At 44.9% G+C, this 26,249-nt stretch overlaps 1 protein-coding gene across 1 annotated transcript; it reads right to left on the minus strand.

Annotated features, from left to right (window-relative positions):
* Window positions 1–1,471: 1,471 nt before the first annotated feature.
* Window positions 1,472–22,795, minus strand: SARS1 (seryl-tRNA synthetase 1). Its single transcript, XM_066623832.1, has 11 exons — window positions 22,602–22,795; window positions 18,832–18,902; window positions 17,052–17,132; window positions 12,677–12,835; window positions 11,155–11,298; window positions 10,807–10,962; window positions 9,628–9,849; window positions 8,860–8,989; window positions 8,368–8,525; window positions 2,663–2,792; window positions 1,472–2,154 (listed from the first exon to the last, which is right to left on the minus strand). The coding sequence occupies exons 1-11, from the start codon at window positions 22,735–22,737 to the stop codon at window positions 1,997–1,999; spliced, it is 1,545 nt and encodes a 514-aa protein (XP_066479929.1). The 5' UTR covers window positions 22,738–22,795; the 3' UTR covers window positions 1,472–1,996.
* Between the last annotated feature and the right edge of the window lie 3,454 nt (window positions 22,796–26,249).

Raw genomic sequence — 26,249 nt, forward strand, 5'->3', positions numbered from 1 at the left:
TGGAGGGTGCCTTCCCCCCACCCCAGCAAAAACTTACTGCAGGTTTCAAACTCCTGGAAAGTTTGAAAACCGCAGGGTTTAACCCATTGTGAGGTGACAGATGGGAGAGAAATCTTTTAAATACATGAATGGGCCCACAAGCTATGGGGAAGGCCTTCTGGGTGTTCCCATCAATATCAGGCATGTGTTTGGCTGGGACTTGGGAGACAGCCTTCTCTGCAGTCATGCCCAAACTCTGGGACTCCTCTTAAAAGGTAGGTCTTGCCCATACTTGCCAGCTTTTCATCAGGCAGTGAAGACAACATTATTTCAAACAACTTTTTAATGCGTAGGGCTGTTAGGTTTTTTTAAATGGGGAGACGTTCAGTGTAATAAACAACCTATTTTGTTTCAATTGTCCAGTGTATTTTATTGTAGTAAGCCACTTTGGGCATCATTTTAAGGTGGAATTGCTGGATTTAAGCATCCAAAACTACCAACATTTACTCTTCTCCAGAGGTTCTCAAACTGGGGCATTGCGACACCTCAGCCTGAGGACCTCTGCCTGTATTCCTTTAAGGGGCGGGGAGGGGGAAATGCAGCAACATGATCCCCAGGATCGTGCCTCTGCTGGGGGGGCGGGCAAAGGTTGTCTTTTATTTACACAAGGCACCCAGCAGGCTTCTCCAGGGAAGCAGGGATCCCTGGGGAAGCCTTCACAGAGTTTCCCAAGTCTCAGAAAATGAAAAAATAAGGATCGCAACCCATTTCCAGTTTCGCAATTACAAACCAGAAGTGGGTCACAATCATTTTTTTTTTTTTACATTTTCTGAGGCTTGGGGAACCCTGTGGAGGCTTCCATGGAGCTTCCCATACTCCTGGGAGCTCGCTGCTGCCTTGTATAGGTAAAAGGTAACACCTTCCCCTCTTCCTGACAACAGCAGGATCCTGGGGATTGTGTTGCTCCATTCCTCCCTCCTCCGCAAGAACTTACCTTCTGAGTTTTACTCCTGAGATGTTTGAGAACCCCTGCTCTACTACTTTCTTTTACATTCTTACACCAGGAAAGTGGGAGAGAGGAAGAGTTGGCTTTCTATCAACTGTGTTGCAAAAATTCCAGATACATATGAAATACTACAATTTTATCAAGGTAAATGTTTTTTCCCCCAGAAAATTATGAATAACAATAGTAAACTAAAGATGCAGGCCAAGTAATGTAGAATACTTAAATCAAGTAATGCAGAATACCTTAGGTAATCAATCATACTTAAAACGATGACAGAGAAATACTGAACAAACGTGTATTAGGAAGTATATTGAAAGATTAATACTAGCAACTCCTATTAACCTGGAGTTCATTTGCTGCCAAACAAAACCAACCTCACATATGTCTGTGCCAGCAGTTTGTTCTGCAACTAAGAACACATGAATTATGCTCTTAATCTCAGGAATCCAAGAAATACAAAAGGGAGTCATAACACACAACTGGAAAAAAAATCCATTTCTTAACTGCTTTATTCATTGAGTCCCATCAAATCAGGTAAAACCCTATGACTATGTGGACAGACCACCTTGACAGTAATATTGTGCCTATTTTTGTTTTCCCTTTTGATCTTTGCTTTAACCCCTTACTGTTTCTGCCATGCAGAGATTTTCAGCAAGTGAACATGATATGGTACTTTGTTCGCTCTGCTTAGATCTACAGCTAGGGGTTTGAAAAGAAACTGTTTCCACAGATAATTATCATAATTTAAGACATACAACTGCTGGGGACATGAAAGTCAGCACCTTAGTGCTTTTGACATTCAAAGTGCAAGACAAACATCAGTGTATTCTCACAGCCACTATGGAAGATTCATCTTTCTGTGCCATAGAGAGAGGAAGCCAAGATGGAAAAAAGTGACTTTCCCATGACGATAGGAGGGATTAGACAAAGCAGCAACTCATATCCAGAAGCCCCAACAGCTCTACCAGCTAAATGATGCAATCTCTATTAAAAGTAACCCAAGGAGTCGTTTCAGGAACTGTTCATGTCCATATTCTGCATCTTCCCTTCCAGAGCACAGTCCCCTCCCGCTGATTTCTTTTTGCCTCCCTCATGTTGTTTCTTTTGCTTCTTCGAAAGTTCTTGATCAATTGGAGCAGGTTTCACAAATTTTATCATTTCTTTCAGACCTACAGAGTGAAAAGCTGATTAAATACAGAAGCACTGGACCAAACTTCCACAAAATTTGCATTGGCAAGGATAATTTTTAGAGTCCGCAGAACTAATGATTCATTTCTCTATTCACACAAGCCCCACAATCTTTACACATAAACCCATCTTGATTAAGGTTTGTGCCATGTCCTTGGATTTCAGATGTAGGAAGGTTGGGAATGGAATACTGAAACTTAACCCTATCCTTTCTACCAAAGTCCTGGAATAGCAGGGTAGGGCACAACCATTAAGGGATGTCCTCAGTCTTTCACATACCACTTCTGAATTGCTAAGGATGTCCTTGGGCAGAGAGCTGGATCTCAAGAATGCAATACAGGTTTTCAAACTTTACTGGTTTATTTGCCAGTCAGCATGACAGTGTTAGAGGAGAAAAGAATATCTCCAAGACCAGACCAGTGGGTGGCACCAAGTAAGGCAAATTATGGGTAGTTGTGCAGCATGGGTCACTATTATTTTATTTATTACCTGGTGGCATGAAGTCTCTAAGTTTCTCTGGAATGATGATTCCTTCCTCTGTCTGGTAATTCTCCAGGATGGCACAAATAGCACGTGTTGTAGCACACATTGTGGCATTGAGCATATGTACAAACTCCACCTATGAGACCAAATTCTATTACATTCTGAGCATTCCCAAACAACTGCAAACAAGTACATCTTTTGGGAGGCTAAGCAACACCTCCAAATTAGCAGTTTTACCATCCTGCTCAAGACATAGTACATCCAATACATTTCAAAACCAAGGGTAAACACTTAAATATGGTTTGTTTATTCTCTCGTCTTTGTATACAACTCATGCATCAAAATTTTACCTATAGCTTCCTTTCCTGCAGGTCCTGGGAAATCAGTAACCAATTCATACTTTTGACAAGTTGTGATTTTGACTCTCTCCTGCTTTGCCCCATCTACATTACTATGCTAAAGTATTTGGGGAAATGGCATAGTTCAGTGGTAGACCACACATGCTCTGCATGCAGAAGGACCCAGATTCAATTCTTAGCATTGCCAGGTAAAATTAGAACTCTGAAACCTTAGAGTGGCAAGGCTAGGCAATACAGATTGGGCTAGATGGACCAATGACTCTGCAAGGTGGTTTCACAGACTATCAACTCCACCAGGTCGGATCCTACCAACTTCCACTCATTCAATGTGGCTTTCCTGCCTTTCCAACTGCAGCCCCCTCTACCTACCAAAAAATACCTTCTAGGTACTTTCTGGAATGGCATTTGATGTGGTGTAGGTGGATCAATTTTTACTAATACACCCCCATCCCAGCAAGCAGAAGAGGCTTACTGCCTGTACCACAAGCCAAGAAATCTTGTCTGCCATTTTCTTATTCAGTCACCAGAACTAGAATAATACTCCTGAAGATTGTCAGAAAGATTAACCTATTTTAGCCTGGTTCAATTGTGTACACCAGTGTTTCTCAAACTGTGGGTCGGGACCCACTAGGTGGGTCATGAGTCAATTTCAGGTGGGTCCTCATTCATTTCAATATTTTATTTCTAATATATTAGACTTGATGCCACTATATGTGACTGCATTTGGGGAAGTGTTATAGATATGTACTTTTAACAAGCTACTATGTATATTCATAGTAGGTAGGTAGGTATGTAGTTAGGAGGGAAGGAAGACCTCGCACTGACACCAGCAAGACCCGGGATCAGGGAAACGTGGAGGAATTTGCACAAGCGCTTGAGGACCAGGCCAATGCAAATGCATCCAACAGATGGGAACATTTCAAGAATGCTGTTTACAACATTGCCTTGTCTGTATTCAGCAAGAAGACCAACAAGACGGCAGACTGGTTTGAAGACCACTCTTGAGGAGTTGACACCAGTCATTGAGGAAAAGAGGAGAGCTCTAGCAGCATACAAAGCCTGTCCCAGTGAGCGCAAACTGCAGGTCTTCTGAGCTGCTCACAGCGAAGTCCAGCAAACTGCCAGGAGATGTGCTAACGACTACTGGCTCCAACTCTGTTCCCAGATGCAGATAGCAGCTGACACAGGCAACATCAAGGGGATGTATGATGGTATCAAGCAGACCCTAGGTCCAACACAATAGAGAATTGCCCTTCTGAAGTCTGCAACAAGCAAGGTCATCTAGGACCGGGCACAGCAGATGGAACGCTGGGTGCAGCACTACTCTGAGCTATATTCCAGAGAAAACGTAGTTACCGTAGAAGCGCTGAACAACACTGAGTGCCTGCCTGTGCTGGAGGAGCTTGACAGTGAACCAACCCTAGAAGAACTTCACGTGGCCCTGGACTCCCTTGCCTCTGGCAAGGCACCTGGGAAAGACAGCATCCCTGCTGAGGTCCTAAATCAGTGATTTTCAATCTTTTTCATCTCATGGCAGACTAAAATGATCAAGGCACACCACCAGGTTTTTGACAATTGACAAGGCACATCATGCTGCCAGTGGGGGCTCACATCTCCCATTGGCCCTATTAATAAATGACCTTCCCCCAAATTCCTGTGGCACACCTGTGGACCACTTGCGGCACACCAGTGTGCCACGGCACAGTGGTTGAAAATGGCTGTCCTAAAGTGCTGCAAAGAGATCGTTGCCACTGAGCTGCATGAAATCCTCTGTCTCTGCTGCAGAGAAGGTGGAGTACCACAGGACATGAGGGATGCAAACATCGTCACGCTGTACAAGAGCAAAGGCGACATAACTGAAATAACTACCACAACATCTCTCACAGCATCTGACCTCACAGGGCAGGAGGTCTGGTCTAGAGTGCAGAGCCTCCATTTGCCTGAAGATAACATCCACAGGTCGCCAGTTCGAGGCCACCGGCACCGTGCGACCTTGAAGCAGCTGACAAGCTGAGCCGAGTTATTCCATCTGCTCTGAGCGTGGGAGGATGGAGGCCAGAATGTGAAACCAGATCAGAGTGAAACATCTGGACTGTTGTGGTTCTTGAAAGATAGAACCTTCTTTCAATTGTAAAAATCCCTACGGGGATTTAATCAGCCTGCCTATGTAAACCGCCTTGAATAAAGTCTGAGAAGAAATCTGACGACCAAGAAAGGCGGTATATAAATACCTGCATTATAATATTATTATTATTATCTCTCTCCTTAGTATTGGAGGAAAACTGTTTGCCCGAGTTGCACTAAAGGGGCTCCAGGTACTTGCAGAGATCGTCTATCCAGAATTGCAGTGCCGATTCCGAGCCAACAGGTCCACTACTGATATGGTATTCTCCCTTAGATAACTGCAGGAGAAATGCAGGGAACAACGACAGCCAGGCTTTACAGCCTTCATAGATCTCATGAAGGCTTTCGACCTGATCAGCAGGGACGGCCTCTTCAAGCTTCTCCCCAAGAAGGCTCCCAGGCTCCTCAGCATCATCAGGTCTTTCCACGAGGACATGAAGGGCACTGTTGCCTTCGATGGCTCCACATTAGACCCCTTTGACAGCCAAAGCGGAGTGAAGCAGGGCAGTGTTCTTGCTCCGAACTTGTTTGGGATTTTCTTCGCTGTTGAAGCATGCCTTAGGAACTGCAACAGAAGGCATCTATCTCCGGACCAGATCAGACGGAAAGCTCTTCAACCTCTCCAGGCTGAGAGCAAAGTCCAAAGTCCAGCTGAAATGTCTGCGTGACTTCCTTTTTGCCGACGATGCAGCTGTCACTACCCACTCTGACAAAGATCTTCAGCAGCTTATGGATCGTTTTAGCAAGGCCTGCCAAGATTTTGGACTGACAATCAGCCTGAAGAAAACACAGGTCATGGTTCAGGATGTGGACTCACCTCCCTGCATTACAATCTCTGCGCATGAACTGGAGATTGTCCATGACTTTGTGTACCTTGGCTCAACGATCTCCGACACTCTTTCTCTTGATACCAAGCTAAACAAACGCATCGGTAAAGCAGCTACCACGTTTTCCAGACTCACAAAGAGAGTCTGGTCCAACAAGAAGCTGACGGAACATACCAAGATCCAGGTCTACAAAGCTTGCGTCCTGAGTACACTTCTGTACTGCAGCAAGTCATGGACACTTCGCTCACAACAGGAGAGGAAACTGAACGCTTTCCACATGCGCTGCCTCCGACGCATCCTCGGCATCACCTGGCAGGACAAAGTTCCAAACAACACAGTCCTGGAACGAGCTGGAATCCCTAGCACGTATGCACTGCTGAAACAGACGCCTGCATTGGCTTGGTTATGTCATGAGAATGGGCAATGGCTGGATCCCAAAGGATTTCCTCTATGGAGAACTCATGCAGGGAAAGCGCCCTACAGGTAGACCACAGCTGCAATACAAGGACATCTACAAGAGGGATCTGAAGGCCTTAGGAGTGGACCTCAACAGATGGGAAACCTTGGCCTCTGAGCATCCCGCTTGGAGGCAGGCTGTGCAGCATGGCCTCTACCAGCTTGAAAAGACACTTGCCCAACAGACTGAGGCAAAGAGGCAAAGAAGGAAGGCCCACAGCTAGGGAGACACACCAGGGACAGACTACCTTTGCTCCTAGTGTGGAAGGGATTGTCACTCCCGAATTGGCCTCTTCAGCCACACTAGATGCTGTTCCAGAACCACTTTTCAGAGCAGATACCATAGTCTCCCAAGACTGAAGGGTGCCAATGATATATGTATATTCTTTTAACAATGACAGTCAATGGGACTTACTCCTGGGTAAGTGTGGGTAGGATTGCAGGCTAGGATTGTTAAAAATTCTCCTGCTTGACAATGTCACTTCTGGTTATGACATCACTTCTGGTGGGTCCTGACAGATTCTCATTCTAAAAAGTGGGTCCTGGTGCTAAATGTGTGAGAACCACTGGTGTACACATTTGGTCCCTGCTACGTATATGCAGCATTGGGCAGAAATGGCTTAACTAACTTGCTCCAATTAAGGACAGAGGAGCTTGTATTCTCTGGCTGTTCAATCATTCTGCATCACAGTTGCTTAATACATTTGGAAGCAATAAGGAAAGTGTTTAACTGCAGAGAATCTAAACAAAGTGATATTCCTAGATCTCACAACAGTGACTAAAACTAAAAAAAATAAAGAAACAATGGGGGCAATCCTAACCCCCTATGTCAGTGCTTTCCAGCACTGGTGTAGCGGTGGCAATGGGAAGTGTGCTGCATCCTGCAGTTGGGCGTCACTCATGGAGGCCTCCTCAAAGTAAGGGAATGTTTGTTCCCTTCCCTCAGAGCTGCATTGCCCTTATGTCAGTACTGGAAAGCACTGACATAAGGGGTTAGGATTGCGCCCAATGTGAACTAAAAGCTCAGGAATGTAGAAATGGATAAGAATTATCTAACCTTTATTAACTCTCTATAAATTCTGAAATATTGTATTTTTTAATTTTTTCAGGTTGGCAATCCTGGAACTCTCAATCACATCAGTACGCCAGAACACTCAACTGGCAGGTGGAGCATTGTCAGGCTGGATATTCCCACAGAAGGACCACCAGTGAAAAAACAATATATACTGATTGGCGACTTAAGGAAACATTTCAACATTAAATCAGTTTTCCAAATTCTTGCTGAATCTCCAAGAGGCATCCATAATGTCAACTCATCTTGGTAGAAAGGAGCCACCTCAATGGGCAGCCCAATCCTATGCTCACTGGCACTCAGGGCTAGAGAGGCGCCAACATGGCAACCGCTGTATCCTCTGAGTGCCAGGCTAGTGCCAGGAGTCTCCTTGGGATAAGGGAGCATTTGCTCCTTTATCCAGGGTCATGCTGGCATGGCACCAATGGGTCTCCTTAGATCTGTGCCTGCTTTTGAGCAGGTGCAGAAGCTAGCTGTCTGGGCGGGATGGAGCACAGGATATACCAGCAGAGCCTGCCACCATTTCCACCCCCCTCCTGGGCCTGATCCTCCCCTCCCCGTCCCCAAAAACTTGCTGCCTGGCAGTACCACTTACCACCACTGGCTGCGTGGAGTTTTCTTCCTGGTTCTGAAGCCCAGCAACAACAGTCCTTTCTCTCTGGGTGCCATAAATGTGCTTTATGGCACATTTGCGACACCCAGCTCCAGTGGTATACTCATACTGCCGGCACTATGGAGTTCAGGATTGGGCTCTTAGAAACCTCAAAATAAGGCTAAAGCAAGGTTTCCTTAACTTTGAATGTTATGTTAGATGTTCTGTTATGTTAAGATGCTCTGGGATCATTTTACAGCTAAAAGATAAAATGAACCTACTTTGTCCATCATCTTCTTGGTTTGCCCAAAGCGAATTCGTAGCCGACGCGCCTGGTAATCTGTGCAATTTGAGCAAGAAACAAGCTCACGAAAAGCTCCAGAACCTGGAAACCATGCCTCCAGGTCCAGCTTCTTACTAGCAGCGTGATTTAAGGACCCTGCAACAAAAGGAGGCAACATTCAGGCATTGCTTCACTACAGCAGTAGTGAAGATTACGCCCACCCCATTAACAGCTTTGGAGCCTCAGAACAAAAAGAGCAACATAATGATCTCCTTTTACTTTCCCAAGTTAGAGTAATTCAATTTGAGAATATGGGAACAGCTTAGACACTACAGACCTTACAGTTATACAAGAAACAACATGATAAAGTTACTAGAGTAAGGCTGCAACTCTGTGCACACTTACTAGGAAGTAAGCCCACTGGACTCCATTCCGAGTAAATAAGCACAGGATCTGTCTGACTCTAAATTACTTAGAGATATGTGCACACCTGAGACAATGTTCACAATATGGTAAGGGATGCCCAGCGACTGATAGAATTCTTCAGCTGTTGCAATCATTTCATCAAACATCTCCCAAGACTTGTTATCGTGGGGTGATGCATAGACAAACTGCTCAATCTAGAAAAGGTCAAAATGAACAAAGACAAACTTGGATGAGCACAGAACAGAAAAAAAATACTACTTATTAGCCCCCCTCAATACGTAAAATACTAAAAGGACTGTCTGACTCCCAAGTTCAACACACAGTTTATTGTGTTTGCTTTTTTAATTTGTGATTTTTTTAAATTCTTTGTATCTGTTTTTTGTAAGGTATCTTGGGTCCCTCTGGGGAGAAAGAAGGGATAAAAACATTAGGAATGAATGACTGAATACTTTTATCCCCTCACTCTAGATTAACTAGCAGTGCAATCCTAGGCATGTCTACTCAGACGTAAGCCCCACTGAGTTCAATGTTAATTACTCTCAAGTAAGTGTGTATAGGATTGCAGCCTTATAGGGGCGTCTACAGCACAGAGAAGCAACCCTTCATAAAGGTGACAAAAACTAACTTCGATCTAAGAATATCTTGATTATGTATAATTACTTGTTCCAACACCAAAGCCCTGAAGTGGATTCATTTGGATAATGCAGGGGCCCTCAGGCTCAAGCTATTATGTTCCATATTCATTCTGAAAGACAGTAGTATTTCTTTCTTGTACCACTACCCAGGACAATCTTTCCAGCAAAGTTAGCTGATAGATTTTCCACTGCACTACCTTTTCAAACTGGTGTACCCGGAAGATGCCTCTAGTATCACGGCCATGTGAGCCCACTTCTTGGCGGAAGCAGGTAGACAGCCCCGCATATTTGATGGGCAGATCCTCTGGCTTCAGCCATTCATCCCTGTGCAGAGCTGCAATTGGTTGTTCAGAGGTAGCAATGAGATATTTCTCATCAATGGTGGTGTCATCGCTCTTCTCACTGCCTTTGCCAAGAACCTGAAAAGTGGAAGAAGTTAGTGCATTAGATTAGACCAGGGGTGCTCAAACCCTGGCCCGGGGGCCACTTGCGGCCTTTGGGGGCTTTCAATCAGGCCCTCGAGGAGCCCCCAGTCTCCAAGGAGTCTCTGGCCCTCCAAAGACTTGATGGAGCCCATGCTGGTCTCTCAGCAAGAGAACGACTGTTCGACCTCTCACTTGAGCTGTGGGACAAGGGCTCCCTCCACTACTTGCTGTTTCACGTCTGTGATGCAGCAGTGGCAGTGAAGGAAAGGCTGGCCTTGCTTTGTGCAAGGCCTTTTATAGGCCTTGAGCTACTGCAAGACCTTCATTCATTCACACAAGTTCCAACTCTAATATATTCGTTTATGTAAATTTATTCAAATTTTAAATTTTAAATTATTTCTTTTTTTTTTCCCGGGCCCCGAAACACAGTGTCAGAGAGATGATGTGGCCCTCCTGCCAAAATGTTTAGACACCCCTGGATTAGGCCAAAGGAGGCTCACATTAAGTCCATCAACTTCAGAATTACTGATTTCAAAGGAACAGCAGCTTTCATGAATCAGAAGAACGGCTCACATGCATGCACCATTACTTGCAGCCAAGGTATAATTGGTTCTATTTAAGCCAACTAGATATCCCATAAATTTAAAGTCTTTAGCCAAGACCATCTTGCCTAAGGCTCAGAGTCAGGATTTTGGAGGAATCCCTTCAATATACCAGGTTTTTCACTACCATAAATTAGTACAAGTCTTGGTTGAGGGTAGAATGTGTCAGAATTTTAAACTGAGGGAAAACATTGAAACACAACTCCATTATGACCCTATGGAAAGTTTACAAATATTTTATGCCTCTGAACAATTCTATGCAACCTCACCAATAACCTGACTAAGCACCATTAAACCTCAGGAAGCTGCCAGTCTCTGTGGAAAGAATTGTTTTGTCACTGCACCTTACCTTGTACAGCTCTTCGTCAAACTGACTTAGCTGGGCAACTTCCTGCATCACTTCTTTTCTCATGAAGAAGGGAGTATAAACAGGGGTGTAACCTTTGGTCAGCAGCGTCTGTAGGGCATATTGAATAAGAGCTTGCTCTAGAAAAACAAGGGGACCCTAGAGACAAAAACAAAAGCGGGGAGGGGGGGAGAGAACTCAATATTCTGTTCCACAAAGACTCCTAAGAACACACATTTTGAACTGTTACCAATAAGAACTTTGTATTCAACTGTCTTTTACAGCTTAGATTCTCAATTCAAATTTTAGTGTTTCAAAATGATGGGAACCATTAAGATTCTATGTACTCACCTTCAGGAAGTACCCTCTGCTTCCAGCTACAACAGCTCCCTTTTCCCCTTCATAGCCATCCACCATGACAACCAGATCCACGTGAGAGTACTTCTTCCTTACTGTGCAGTCTCCCCACAATCTTTCCACTTTGTTATCTGCATCCTGCCCATGTGATCAAACGAAGAGAAAAAAAGTATATTCTAGAGAGTTTTACTGAACAAAACTGCATCACTTTATTATTAATAACAATATTTATATACTGCTTTTCAACAAAAAGTTCATGAAGTGGTTTACAGAGAAAATCAAAGTAACTAATGGCTCCCTCTCCCAGAGCAGCTCACAACCTAAAAGATACAAAAGAACACCAGCGGACAGTCACTAGGAAAGACACTGCTGAGGTGAGAAGGGCCAGTTACTCTCCCCCTGCTAAATAAAAAGGAGCACCCACTCCTTGATTTATTTGTTCACATGCACAATCTTGGCTGAGTATGAACACAACAGGCCCCTGATTTACGTAAGAATAAAGTTGAGTTTCGCGTAAGTCAGAATCTCCTTCCCAGTCCACACAGTGGTGCAGCAAAGAGGAATGGGAGAAACACAGGAAGACATACTACTTCTACTGCTACTACAGCAAGACCCCAACTTTCGAGTACAGTTGGCATCTGTGGCAGATGGGGAGGGCAACAGCGCTCGCTGCAGCCCTCCAGTCAATTACAGACAGAGCAGGCCTTCTAGCTGCTCCTTCCTCTGTGCAGACTCTTTAAAGAAGAGGAGCGTGCTCTGCATATCTTCATTTGTTTAAAGAGCCTGCCAGCAGGACAGGACAAGTCAAGGCTTACGTAAGTTGGGGACCCTCTGTATTTGTCTGCATATGCAGAGTTTAATTCAACCACCAGAAGGTTTGCATTTTCTCTCTGCTTGATACGTACAATGTTCTGCATCCCAAGGGCTAATTTGGTGTGTAAGCTGCTCTGCCCTGAAAAAGGGGGGAGAGGCAGAGGAAACAAGAACCAGATGATAGTCTTTTCATTTGCTGCAGCACTGACATTCTAAGAGTAATTCGTCATTTCTTCTCACAGGAGCAACTGACAGCTCTCCTGCGCAAGTGGGCAAAATTGCTACTTGCCAACCATTTGAGTGACTATACTGTCTCCATAGCAACAGTCTCAGGCAATGACAATGCTAAAGATTCTAATGCAATATCTAGTCAGCCCAAGCTTGTACTAGCCCTATCCAATAACATCAATTACAAATTGTTTGGTTGGACAAAAAAAGTTGATTCTAAGCCAAATGTGCAATTCCTATGCAACATCAGCATGGTGTGCTTTTTTGGGATCCTCCACATTTGTAGCCACCACAACCTCCTCCTGCTCAGGAAATACTCCTTTATAATGCAAATTGCATTCACCTCAATTTTCTCACACCCTGCATCAAATTCCTAGCAGGAGAATAGTTTACAATAGTTATATAAGACTGGTACAAGCAGACCATATACTGCTGCCTTGCATATTTATTGAAAAGACAAGGAATTTGCTCTGACCTCATCATTGCTGATCGGCACAGAGGGATGAAGGAGATTTCCAATTTCTCTGAGGTTTTCAAATCTCTCTGCTTCTAGTTTCAAACGCTCTTCATCACACCTCAGTATTGCTTCATCAATCAGCAGACGGACTTTCTTTATTTGGCTTACTTGAAGACCCTGAAACACAAAGGAATCACTGGACCCATCACATGAAAAATAAGAGGAAAAGAACAGCATGTGAAGAACGACATCCTTCAGCAAACATACTCTGACAGATGGGCAGCTCGATCAACACTGGGGAAGCTCAGGCAGACCATGTGCTGGCCTGGCAATAGCTGCCGCGAAAGTGCAATAAGGCACTTTGCTGCCAGTGGAAAAGAAGCAGTGCTGGCAGAGAGGCCAGCACCAGTAGATGCTGGGTGTCCACGCAGACAGGATGCCTAAGAGGAGTGCGTGCGGTGATGGATCTGCTGCTTGAGAGGGAGGTGTTTTGGAATGGGGAGGCAGAGTGGGGTGAAATTGGGGGGTGGGGAAGAGGGCGGAACAGAGGGCAGTTCAGGCCCAGGAGGGGGCTGCAGCCAAATCCTATCTCCCCTACTGAACCTTGGACCCCGACACAGGTCTCCTCAGTTCTATGCCAGCTAAATAGCTGGTGCAGATCCAAGTAGACCCACTGGGGCTGCTGGAGCTCTGATGTTCCCTTACATTGAGGGGATCTCTGGATGCTGCTCTGGTCTCGCAGAATACACCTGTAGCCATTTCACAGGCAAGATAAGATTGGGCCCTTGGTATCACTTTTCAGCTAAGGGCTTATCACTACTAAGAAACCAAAAACCAACAGAGGTCCTATGGGGATTCAAGGGAAAAGGCAACAACCAGTCTGTTGCCAATGCAAGCTCAGGTAGGATCACACAGATAACAAGGAATGGTTCTGCCCTGCTCTATAACATTATGCAAATACACATAACAATTCAATTAAATACAACATAACCATCAAGAAAACTGAAGCTGCTTAAACAGCTGCAAACACCCCATGTCAGCAGCCAGATGGAAAACCAGGGCAGTTATGAGTGAAAAAGTATTTTTATTCTTCTTGTTTTACTCACAACCATCCCTTCCCCCAAAGGACCCAGATTGTACCTTGAGGGAACAGCTAAATCCAGCATTGTCACTGGAGGCCCAAGAGGCTTGCAAGGTAGTCATTCATTCATTCAATTTTTATCCTGCTTTTCTCCCAGCTGTGCCCCAAGAAGGCTTACAGAGGCATATAAAATATACATAAAACGTTTCAAAACAATAAAAACAAACAGAAACAACTAAGAGCATAAAAATAATTCATAACATTAAAATATAATTGAAAATTATAAAACAACTAACGAGACAACCAGCATGACAAAATATATAAAAACAGCAATAAAACATAACTAGAAGAGTCACAGATCATTCCAGCACTAAAATGACCATAATAAAATCCAAAAACTATAAAAAGAAATATTCTTAGGTCCCACTGGAAGGCTTCTAAAGAGGAAGCAGTTCATAAATCAAAAGGGAGGGAATTACAGAGTTGGTGCCACTACAGAAAAGGCCCTATTCCTTGCCGCTGCTCCTCTCACCTCCATAGGCAGCAGCACATCTAAAAGGGTCCTCTGAAGAATGAAGAGGGTGAGCCAGATTACACTGTAAGAAGTGCCTTCTACGTTAGGCTACTGGGCCAGCTACAAGCCCTCACGAACACTGTTATCCACGTTTCTCTAGGTTAGTGGTTCCCAAAGTGAGGGTTGCAACCCACCATCGGGAACAAAAATTGGGAATGTGTCCCTGACAGCGCCGCAAAGATCGTAGCGCTACGGGAACCCAGGGATATCCCCACATACTTGTGGGTGTCCTGCAGCCTCCCAGGGGGTCCAGGAGGCTTGTGGCTGCCTCCAGAACCCTCCGTGCAGCTGTAATGAGCTCCGTTCTGCTCTCAGAGCTTACTTTTGGTTTGCGCACTTGCAAACCACACATGAGCTCCAAGAGCAGAACGGAGTTTGTTGCAGTCATACAGAGGGTTGTGGAGGTGGCTCAAGCCTCCAGGACCCCCTGGAGGGCTGCAGGACACCCCCAGGTGCATGGGGATGTCACTGGGTTCCCACGGTGCTGCGACTGCTGCAGAGCTGTCAGGGTAACCCTCCTGTTCCTGTTCCACCCCTGCAACAACTCACAGCGATCCCAACGTCCAAGTAGGTGATGTTTGGAAACTGCTGCTCTAGGTTACACTCTGAAAATGCATGTAACCTTAGAAGACATTTCAGAAATTACAACTAGTAATCTAACCATAGCAATCTGTAATAACTGGGACTATAGAATATAGTCTATATGTAGAATTCCACTATATAAAATACTTCACCAGCTCTTAAACACCTATACTGACTGTACATTTGAGAGCACAATTCAAAGAGCTGGTACTTACCTATAAACCTCTAAACAGCTTAGGACAGTGGTTCCCAACCTGGAGAGGGTCACCCTCTATCCCAGATTGCAAAATCCTCCCTTTTAAGGGGGATAGCGACCGGCAGAGAACTGTAGGCAACAGTGCCAGTGACTTCCATGTTCTCCCTGTCATTGCCAAAAACTACAGGGAGTTATTTATGGGGCTTCTTACCTCCCTGTAGTCAGCAGCAGCAGCAAGGACAACCCTGGAGTGATGGGCCCAATTGCCTACAGGTCCTCATTCAGGTTCCAACTGTGTCTTAAAACGAAAGGAAGCTGGAAATCACTGGCAGAGAGCAAAATAGACAAAACGCAACAGCTCTACCACTTCTTAACTGGGAATCGGGGGAGAGGGTGGGGAGTGGACGGGGGCAGTCCAGTAGTTATCCACTGCCACCACCAACAGCAGGAAAAAGCCAGAAAGAGAGTGGCCATCTTCGAAAACCTCTTCCCTGATCTGAAAAAAGATTACCAACATCGCAGAGTTCCTAACTGGTGCAAAAACCAAAACAAACAATAACAAAGGCAAAGCAGTCCAGGAAAGCAAGGTAACATACAATATTTAAAACTAAGACCAAGCAGACCACTGCAACAAAGGAGCAATATAAAGGAAAGTATGAAAACACTAACTAAACAAGGTAAAACAAAACAGAGAGGGTATGTAGACAATCAAAAACATGACATAGGTCAAAACAAAACAGGGCTGTCTCAAAACAGCAACAAGGTGGCACAGAGTTTAGAAGACTAGCAGAAAAGACAAGAAAAAATGTGAACACAAGTTGCTAGTTATTTTCCAAGTTCCAGCATCCCTGTGAGGTGCAGGTGAGCCTTTTGCTAAATCATGGACAAGACACACAAGTGTCAAACAAGAAGCAACAATCCAATGCATCTCTATGTGAACTTGAAAAGATTTGCCTTTGCCACAGGGTCAGCTGACTGGAAGGGTGAGTCACCTAGCGCCTACCATTTATCCTTTTACCTAGCCAAGTTGGTTTGACTGCCCAATTGGTGCGCACATGCCAATCTCAGCAGGAGGGTCGTCCAGCATTCCTTGTCTCTGAATAAGCCCTGACACAAAGACAACCAGTTCACATAGTTTGTCTCAAATGGTATGTAGCTCTTCTAGAATGACACTGGATTAAAAAAGACTATGCAGAAACTCCTGCGTGGGCGGAGTTAGAAAGGTCTCAAAATAGGTAAAAATGAGGGAAGCTCCAAAATTTTTGCTATACCAGAGCTGACCTTCCCAGGAAACGCATTCCTCCTCCTCCTGCTGCTCCTTTAACAAGTGAGGAGAAGAGGAGAGTGGTGCCCAGTTGGGCCAAACCGAACCCACAGGGAAGGTCACTGGCTGTCAGACGCTGGGACACCACAGAAGCTTGGAGGGGGTGTGTTAAGGAAGACCCCAAAATAGGAAAAATAGAAGAGAAACTCAAGAATTTGTGCTACAGATTGCATCTCCTATAGATGTCAATAAACAGAGGCAAACTAATTAAGATGGCAAGTTTTCCTTAATCAGAACTGCTGCCATTTTTTGTTTTAGAAAAATCAACGAAGCTGTGTAGAAATTAGATCATGAAAAGCAGCATGGGGGGAGGTTAAATACCATATCCAGTAGCTTAGCTCCCTCTGCACTCAGGCTTCTCTGAACTAAAAAAGCAGCAATAAATGGGACCATGAGCCACCTGCATAGAAGAAGATGACCACAACTGAAGCCTGAAAGGCCAGCAAGTTAACAATTAATGCAGCCCAAGGGTATAAAAGTAAGGGAATGTGATTAACAACTTTTCTAACTCCTCCCACAAACTAAAACCATGACATGTAGGCAGAGCTGAAAGCAAACACCAGCATATGAATTTCAACAAATAAAACAGAGTGTAAGCCCCCAATAAGCAAGTGATAAGTAGTAAAAATAACTTACTGCTAGAATTTCTGCTGTGAGTTCATCAAGATTTTGTGCATTTTCTGGTACATGGTCATCATTTCCCACTGGCTCTTTTTTCTGTGATGAGCAATGTAAAACAAAAAACCAAACACATCAGAAAAAGACAAAGCAATGCAAGAAGAATACTTGTCAAAGATTTGCAGGACATGACCCCTGATACAGACCAGATACACTGGTCTGTATCTGCACACAGAGCTTGTAATATAAATTCTAACAATTAAGATGTTTTGAAATAAATAGGTCACAATGTCCCTCTCAAACTCTGGAAAAATGAAAAGAAAAATGAAATCATTCCAAGATTAAGAGATACTGACATGGAATCTTGGTTAAGTCTGGGAAGTTAAAGATAAAATAATGTTACTATAAATGAGTTTACCTGTCATAAATATTATTTATAAAGCACCTAGTATGCCACATCAGGTTAATTCCGTTCCATGACTCGGCAAGATTAACAAAAAACGCACTGTGCTAAATTCCAGAGTTACACAAATATACTGCAGCCTGACACTTTTGGATGGAAGGAAACTATGGCAGCTGTTATCAATCCCACCCCCTCCCCTCTGTACTCAGCCCTCCCTGTTGCCAGGTGCCCGGCTTCTTTCACAGTCGGGATACTGATCTTTTAAGAGTCCAGCCCTATGCGTTTCTACTCAGAAGTAAGCCCCATTCCAGTCAATGGGGCTTACTCCCAGGAAAGTGTGGAGAGGATTGTAGGCTATAACTCATACTTTGCTTGGTGGGAAGGCTTGCTTGTGTCAGTGATAGCCTGCACCATGGGGGGGGGGGTTTGCTTGTGTCGGTGATTGCCTGCACCATCTCAATGGGGGGGGGAATTTGGCAAACACTCCCTGGGTTTTTTAAAGCAATCCCCTCTGTTGCTACCACACCTGCCTCTGTGTGTGAGTGAGTGAGTGACAGAGAGCATTCCACCTTGCTGCACGTGTTCTGGCTACAGAGATTTTTGGCCCCACCTTCCCCTCTTCAGCCTCTTTGCTGGCTCAGGGGCTCCAGGAGTGTTACTGTTCCTTTGCAAGGGGAACCTCTTCTAGGGCTCCAGGGCTATTTCCCTGCCTGGGTAAGGCAGAGCCTTTTTGCAGTGTTTTGGGCTGCCTGGAAATGGAGTGAGACACCAGTGCAGGGCAAAGGAAGCAAAGGTGTGTGTGTGACTTTTGGTTCCCCCACCCCATTCTCACTGAGACAAATCGAAGCTTAAAAATCCATGGGTAAATAGGCTGCAACTGTATCTGATTCTACCATAGTGGGCAAGGGAAACACTGCATGCAGTCACTTTACCACTTGAATGATAAATCATTGCTATACAAGTCCAAATATGACAATGGACCCAATTAAGAACATAAGAACAGCCCCACTGGATCAGGCCATAAGCCCAACTAGTCCAGCTTCCTGTATCTCACAGTGGCCCACCAAATGCCCCAGGGAGCACACCAGATAACAAGAGACCTGCATCCTAGTGCCCTCCCTTGCATCTGGCATTCTGACATAGCCCATTTCTAAAATCAGGTTGCACATATGCACCATGGTTTGTAACCCGTAAAGGCATATTTTTTCCATCCTTCAGTATCACAGCATCTCACATTTTGTCAAACTAATAATTTCTTAGATGTCATTTTTCATGCCACTGATCAAACTTCATATTTTTCTCAGAGCAATTAATAATGAAGTAAAATGGCATATATTAAAGTGGTTATGAGAAGATGAGCAAGTAATCAGAAGCTGTGACATCAATAAAACACACCTTCATTTTCTCGCCTATAGTTTTGCTGCATAGGTTCTTCAGTTTGTTTAGATTGTCTGCACGGAATCTGCCTAGAAGAAAAATATGGGAAAGGTAGAAAGAGACCTTTGTATTAGAAAGATACGCTTCTTAATGCAATCATATATCTATTTAACCACATTTGCTAGTACGGCATACAATTCAAATACATTCATTTTTTTCTTCAAACAGTTGCTTCTTTGAAAAAAGAAAATAAATTTTCAGCCAACACTACAAGGACAGAAGCATACAAATATACTGAATACTAGCAACTGCAGGACTTCATTTCTGCCTCTCTCCCTCCATTTCCATTATACAACCCTAGACAAAACCCTTCTCCTACTGTAATCTATTTTTCATCAGTTATCACAGCTGGATGTTATTTCACACACCATACTTTAAGCCCACTTTCTTAGAAGAAGGCTCACTTACTTTAGTGGAATGTGTTCCCTTGTAATAAGTTCGGGACTGAGGTGTTTACTGTGGTGCTACAGAAATGAAAGAGCTTCAGCAGATTTAGCTGTCAGCTTACTTATATGTATCAAATCCAATACAGAAAGCTGCAAGAGCAATACAACCTTGTGCACAGGCTCAATCATGGGTATACAGATTAAGCTCCCTACTGGTTCTGTGAGGAGCTTCACAGTCTGACACCGAAGCATCAACAAAAGTGCTTACACACTGCTGATCAGGGCAGTGGGGAGCTGAATTTTCCTCATTCTCTTCCTCACAAACAACTGGTGTTGATCTGCTGGGGTGGGGAGAAATGCTCTCAGTTTATGAAGTGTGTTGATATATAGACTCATTTGCAAATAAAAATTATTCTCCATTTAAAATATAATCACTTAATTAAAGTACTGTATGTTTAATATTTTCTGTGAAGCTAAACACCAAGCTACAAAGAATTAGCAATCTGTGAGCCAAGATAATACATCATTGGTTCTCACACTTTTAGTACCGGAACCCACTTTTTAGAATGAGAATCTGTCAGGACCCACCAGAAATGATGTCATGACCGGAAGTGACATAAGCAAGCAGGAATAGTTTTAACAATTCGAGGCTGCAATCCTATCCACACTTACCCAGGAATAAGTCCCATTTACTATCATATAAACAATAGCCTGTTAAAAGAGCAGATCTGTAATATTTCCCCAAATGCAGTCACGTACCATGGCAGTAGCATTGTCTAATATATTAAAAATAAAATATTGAAATGAATGGGGACCCACCTAGTGGGTCCCAACCCACAGTTTGAGAAACACTGTAATACGTTGTTTGTCAAGAATACTTGGAAGTGATGGAACATACTTTTCTAAATTTACAGTACAATCCTAACTGAACTGCCCGTACCATGATGTAGCTGCACCAAAATGGTTGCCGCTGTATCCAGAATTGGCAATGAGGCTGTTGGAGGTCTCCCTGTGGTAAGGGAACTTTTGTTCCCTTGCTCCAGGATAAGTTCCAGCAGCCACTATGGAGCTACTAGATCTTGCACCAGCAAAATCACTGACAGGAATGTACAACCCCCTGTTGGTATATTGGGCCTCGGAGGGGGGACAGATCCAGGAGGGGGGACTGCCCCGCCCACCCTACACCACCCTTCCCTTTTGCCCCCTTCCTGCCTTCCCCTGCCCCAGAATGCCTTCCTGTCACACAATAGAGAACTTACAGCCACCTTCGCCTGGTGCCTGACAGTTGCAAAGGTGCAGTGCCTGCCTGTGCTGGCCTCTGCACTGACCTGCTTCTGCTCAGCCACTTAGAAGTGCTTTACAACATGTGATGGCCATTGCAAGTGCAGTGTGCCAGAGAACTGCACTGCTGTCCTGGTGGATTGGGCTGATCATTAGGTTAAAAGGCTTTAATTTAGAGATTCATAAATTCACATAACTCTCACTGCTGAAGAAAGCATCTACCAATTCTGGATTTTGATCTTATCATAGTTGCATGGTTCAGAAAGAAGAAAAAATAGCATAAATGTTTCTCATCTTTCTGACAGTAATCTTAATAAACTCCGACATATTTATTTCCCAATATTCTACTTTCAGGACATACAAAGGAAAGGAAGGCAGAATCTAGCATGAGCCCTGTGTTTCTCATTAAGATGGTGGAAACATTCTACAGTGACTGTGACTGCAGTACTTTGGCATTTACATCTACGCCCACAGTACTCGGCAATATTTTTTCCTAATTTATATTTCAAACACATCAGGTGACAAAATGACTCTTTTTTTACCTGTCCCAACTAATGCATATGGAATACACTGTCTGCATTTTGTACAATGTCACTAATACTGCAGTTCAAAGCATGAGCCCCACCACCAGTTATTCAACAAAATTATTCTCAGTTGCTTAATTCAATTGGCCATGGATTGTGTTTAGCACACAGAAACAACTCCAAAGTACAAAGAATCACATTCTCTCTCTCTCTCTGAAAAATAAGAAAACACTTCCAGGAAGAAAATGAAAGTGTACTATAGACCAGAGTTTCTCAACCAGTGGTACTGGTACTTGGGATGGTGTCAGGCAGTGCTCATGGGTCTCCCGAACTCACACTGCCTGGAAGCGAGACGAGCAATAATACAACACGACAAGCAGCAGTAGGAGGCCCTGCTTGACAGACAAAGCTCCAGTGTGTGCTTTACAAATGCTTGGAAAAGTGCTTGAAAAAGGCCTCCTGTCTGCCCTGAGCCTCTTACTGGTGTTCATCTTATTGCTTCTGGCCTCCAAATTCAGAAGTAATTGGTAATGACATCATTGCCAGTTACTTCCAAAACGTGGATAGTGCAAAGTGGTACAGAAGGGGATAAAAATTGAGAAGGGTGGTACAGAAGGTGGTACAGAATTGAGTGGTACAGAAGGGGATAAAAATTGAGAAATGCTGCTGTAGACACGCCTTTTCTTAAATCTTCCACATGCATCTTCTGTGACGATGATTACAGCAAGATTGCATCAGGCAAGGCAGGACCAATGCCTCAACAGCGTCCTGCCAAAGACTGAGCCTGCACATTTAAAGGGCAATGTGGCTCTGAAACACTGTGAAAGTCTTATTTGCTGGGTGTGTGGATGAGAGGGGGAATCCCTCACCTCTCCGCATACCTTTCATATTAAAAAAAAATGAAACCCAAACCCTCCACTTGTTTGCTGACTACTAATAAATTAGAAGAGCAAGAAACCTTCAGAAAATAAATGAGAAACACAGAAAATAACTGAGGAGGAAGGGAGCACCACCTGAGCCGCTTAATGACACAGGGAGTGCCCCCCCTGGACCTTCTTGTAGGTTCTGAATAAGACACCCCCATTGGGGCAGACTCTCCAGCTGCCACAGGGCAGAGTCCAATCCTACCGAGCCCCCATCAACTGAGAAGTAAGTCCCATTAGAGTCAATGGGCTACTCCCAGAAAAGTGTGGACAGGACTGCAGCCTGAGAGCCCAACCCTCTGCCTGTCTGCTCAGAAGTAAGCCCATCAGAGTCAATGGAGCTTACTCCCAGGAAAGGGTGGACAGGACTGCAGCCTGAGAGCCCAACCCTCTGCCTGTCTGCTCAGAAGTAAGCCCATCAGACTCAATGGGCTACTCCCAAGAAAGCGTGGGCAGGACTGCAGCCAGGCCCCCCTGCGGGGAGAGCCACACTGGAGAGCCCTGCGGCGCGGCTGCGGGCGCGGAGTGATGCAGCTGCGGGCGCGGAGTGGCGGCGGGGCGCGGAGCCCCTCAGCCGAGTGGTCTCGCCCCCCCCCCGGCCGCCCCAGACCTACATCTCCGCCAGGCCCCGTCGGCGGCCACCAGCGAGTCCACGAGGCCGGGGTCCTTGAAGCGCCTCAGCTGCGTCTCGCGCACCAGCTCGGGGTCGCCGCCCTTGTCGGCGCGGAAGAGGTCCAGGTCGAGCACCATCGTCGCCGCCGGCCTGCAGGAGGACGAAGAGACACCACTCGCGCGAGGAGGCAAGAGGCGAGCCGGGAGAAGCGCGCGCGCGCACTGCGGAGGCAAGGAAGTACTTCACTGCGCATGCGCCTGGTCGGGTTGGGGGAGCGGGTGACAGCGGCCCCCTCCAGCGGCGACCTGTGGAATTGCACGCTCTTGGCTACCGCGGCATCTGGGTCTGATGAGCATGTATCAGCCAGTCGCCACCCTCTGGGATTTTTGCTCACTGACTGACACAAGGCGAATGCAGCGCAGGGCCAATTTCCGTGGCACTGGCTTTCTGATTGCCGAAGGCTGCGGAAAAGGCCCCTGTTCCTTGTCAAGGGCCCGACTGGAAGCACCACCAGAGCTTGCAGTGGGTCATTCACATGCAGGGACCACAGTGGCGTAGCTAGAGGGGGGTGCAAAGTGCTAAGTTTTGCAGGGAGCCTAACCGCGGAGGCAGGCCTCCGTTTTGCTCTGGGGGCTCTGAAGGGGAGGGGGAGAGTCCGCTTGCATGCTGTGGTGAGGCTCCCTGCAAAACGTAGCACTTTGCACCCCCCTCTAGCTATGCCACTGAGGGACTGGGCTCAAACTAGTGCTCCACAGATGTGAGAAATGGCAGCTAGCACTACTACTAACTCTTAACTGGAGCTAGTAGGAATTCCAGGTGCTGCTTTGTATGTGTGCAAGGTTGTTTCTATCATGAGGGCAACTAGGCAGCTGCCTAGGGTACAGACCTTAGAGTAGCCATTTTCAACCACTGTTGCCATGGCACACTGGTGTGCCGCAAATAGTCCCCAGGTGTGCTGTGGGAATTTGGGAGAGAGTCATTTATTAGTAGCGCCATTGGGGGATGTGAGCCCCCCCCATTGACAGCACAGTGTGCCTTGTCAATTGTCAAAAAACTGATGGTGTGCCTTGACCATTTTAGTGTCTTGCCAGTGTACCGTGAGATGAAAAAGGTTGAAAATCACTACCTTATGGGGACATGATTTTATACAGTTTAGTATTTTTTTAAACTCATGTAAAAATGCAGCTGACAATTTATATTTATTTTGAGAAATACCACAATATTGCTAATGACCATCAGTAGAAAATGGGTAAGTCTGTGCCCAGAGTCCCCCTACAAGTGGCCCCCAGAGCAGATGTCCCACTTACCACACCCTAGATATGCCACTACTGGCTCAACAATCCCCTCCACAGTTCCTCTTCCTCTTTTCTGTCCCCGTCTTTCTTTTCTAATCCAGGGAATGCAAGGGGGAGGGACAGCAGTGGAGAAAAGTACAGTAAGCAGACATAACTGAGTCCCTCTACCAATTTATGCTGCCTGAAGCAGTCACTTCAGTTGACCTCATGGATGGGCTGCCCCTGGCTGTAATTACTGTACTTGCTTCTATACTCTGTTGCAGTGAAGTCAGTGAATCTGACTTCATTAGCTTGCCTTTGCTTTGGCATCCTCCTTACAGGTGCTGAAGAGCTGGAGTACAAACAGCACTTTAAAATAAAGATTAGCAGAGCACACTGTATTAATTATAAGTGAGACATATAAAAGCAAATTAAATTCCTATACTGGAACAATTGCTTATGATTTTGCAAGGCAGCTTCAAAGAAAAAAAAACCCCTATTCATCACACATATAAAACAAATGTAGCTAAAACATGGATAAAAAACAAACAGATTTTGTTGCCTGCCAAAGCTAATGGATATTGGGCTGATTCTCCAGCTCTCTTTTAAGCCTGTACAGCTTTTCATTAAAGGGTTTATTTCTCAGCCATCTCTCTGAACAAGGCCTAATGAATACAGTGTGCTCTGCTAATCTTTATTTTAAAATGCTGTTTGTACTCCAGCTCTTCAGCACCTTTAAGGAGGATGCCAAAGCAAAGGCAAGCTAATGAAGTCAGATTCACTGACTTCACTGGGACCCACTTTTTAGAATGATAATTTGCTCAGGACCCACTGGAAATTATGTCATGGCCGGAGGCGAGATCTTCAAACAGGATATTTTTTTTAACAACCCTAGGCTGCAATCCTATCCACACTTACCCAGGAGTAAGCTCCATTGACTGAGGGCACAATCCTAACCAGGTCTACTCAGAAGTAAGTCCTATTTTGTTCAATGGGGCTTACTCTCAGGAAAGTGTGGTTAGAATTGCAGCCTGACATTGTTAAAAGTGTAGAGTAGCCTGTTCAAAGTACAGATCTGTAACATTTCCCCAAATGCAGTCACATATCATGGGAGCATCAATAATAGATTCAAAATATTGAAATGAGTGGGGACCTACCTGAAATTGGCTTGCAACCCACCTAGTGGGTCCTGACCCACAGTTTGAGAAACACTGGAATAGAGCACTGTGATGAATGCTGTTTTGTCCCCTATTTTGTATTTTAATTTTGGACACTTTCAGCTCCCCAGAAGATCCTGAGCAGTTTCAGCAGCTAAAGGCTGCTGGGAAATCTCTCTGCAGGCAGCCATTGTCCTTTGTTTGAAACTCCATTACTAGCAAGCACATGGCTTTGTAGATTCAAAAAAATTCCTGCCTAGACTAGAGCAACTTTTCTGCCTAGGGATAGCCTGCATCTGCATCTACATTTATGGAAGAGTAAGTGGGTGTGCTTCCAAGTACCAGCATTAGGTAGCCATGGCAGAACTTCAACAGCCAAATTTGCTACTCAAATGGCAGATGCAGGCTATGTAAGGCTATGGACAAATGTAAGTTGCTAGTGCTAGAGACCATTTCTAGCTAGAGGTGATCAGGGGATTAATTGCATTTGCCCATGTTCACCCTTTTTTCTCCAAGCCAGCCTGCAAGCTTCACCTGGTTTAACAAAGGGATGGGGGCAGGGAATTGTGGGCTGACTTTTTTTTGAGTAGTTCCCTATCTCCATCTGCTGGGTGATACTAGTTACAGCAGTCATTTGATCAATCCTTTTGCTTGTGCTTTCCACACACTCAGGCATCTTCCTTCACCTGTTTGTACTTTTACTACCCAGCTTTTCTCCTCCTTTCCCTTTGCTTTCTTTTCCTTTTAGACTTTCCTTTTCCTTTTAAAAGTCACTATATTTTGACTCTGCCTAGTTCACAGGTAATTCATTGAGTTGCCACATCTCATTTTTCCACAGACACTACTGTGAGTTTGATTTTTAACAAGAACCCCTGTGGTCCAGTGCTTGGCTAGGAAGGGTTTACCCAGATAACCACCCTCAGCCTGGCCTCTGAAGTCTGGGATACTGGCAGCAAACACCAACTACCAAGGTTCTTCCCCATGAACTGCTGATCCAGTAGGGAAAGCAGGAAACAGGTATGAATGTGTGCACACTAACTTCCAGCTGCTCCTCCGCTTGGTTACCTTCCCTTCCCCCAGCAATCTCCTCTCCTCTTTCCTGACAAACACATATGGTGTTTCATTTAGAACTTAAATGTTGGCAGATACAGGAGGTCACCTGATTAAGTACAGGTTAGGTACCAGAGGTCTGTACTTAAGTTGAAACATTATTTACAG

The sequence above is a fragment of the Tiliqua scincoides genome, chromosome 4 (assembly GCF_035046505.1).
Source record: "Tiliqua scincoides isolate rTilSci1 chromosome 4, rTilSci1.hap2, whole genome shotgun sequence".
Lineage (NCBI taxonomy): Eukaryota > Metazoa > Chordata > Lepidosauria > Squamata > Scincidae > Tiliqua > Tiliqua scincoides.

Coding starts and splice junctions, on each gene's coding strand:
- SARS1 (XM_066623832.1), bottom strand. CDS start 22,737: ATGGTGCTCGACCTGGACCTCTTCCGCGCCGACAAGGGCGGCGACCCC. Junction 18,903..22,601: donor CGACGGGGCCTGGCGGAGAT/GTAGGTCTGGGG, acceptor TTTTTCTTCTAG/GCAGATTCCGTGCAGACAAT. Junction 11,299..12,676: donor TGCCGATCAGCAATGATGAG/GTCAGAGCAAAT, acceptor TCACATGGGCAG/GATGCAGATAACAAAGTGGA.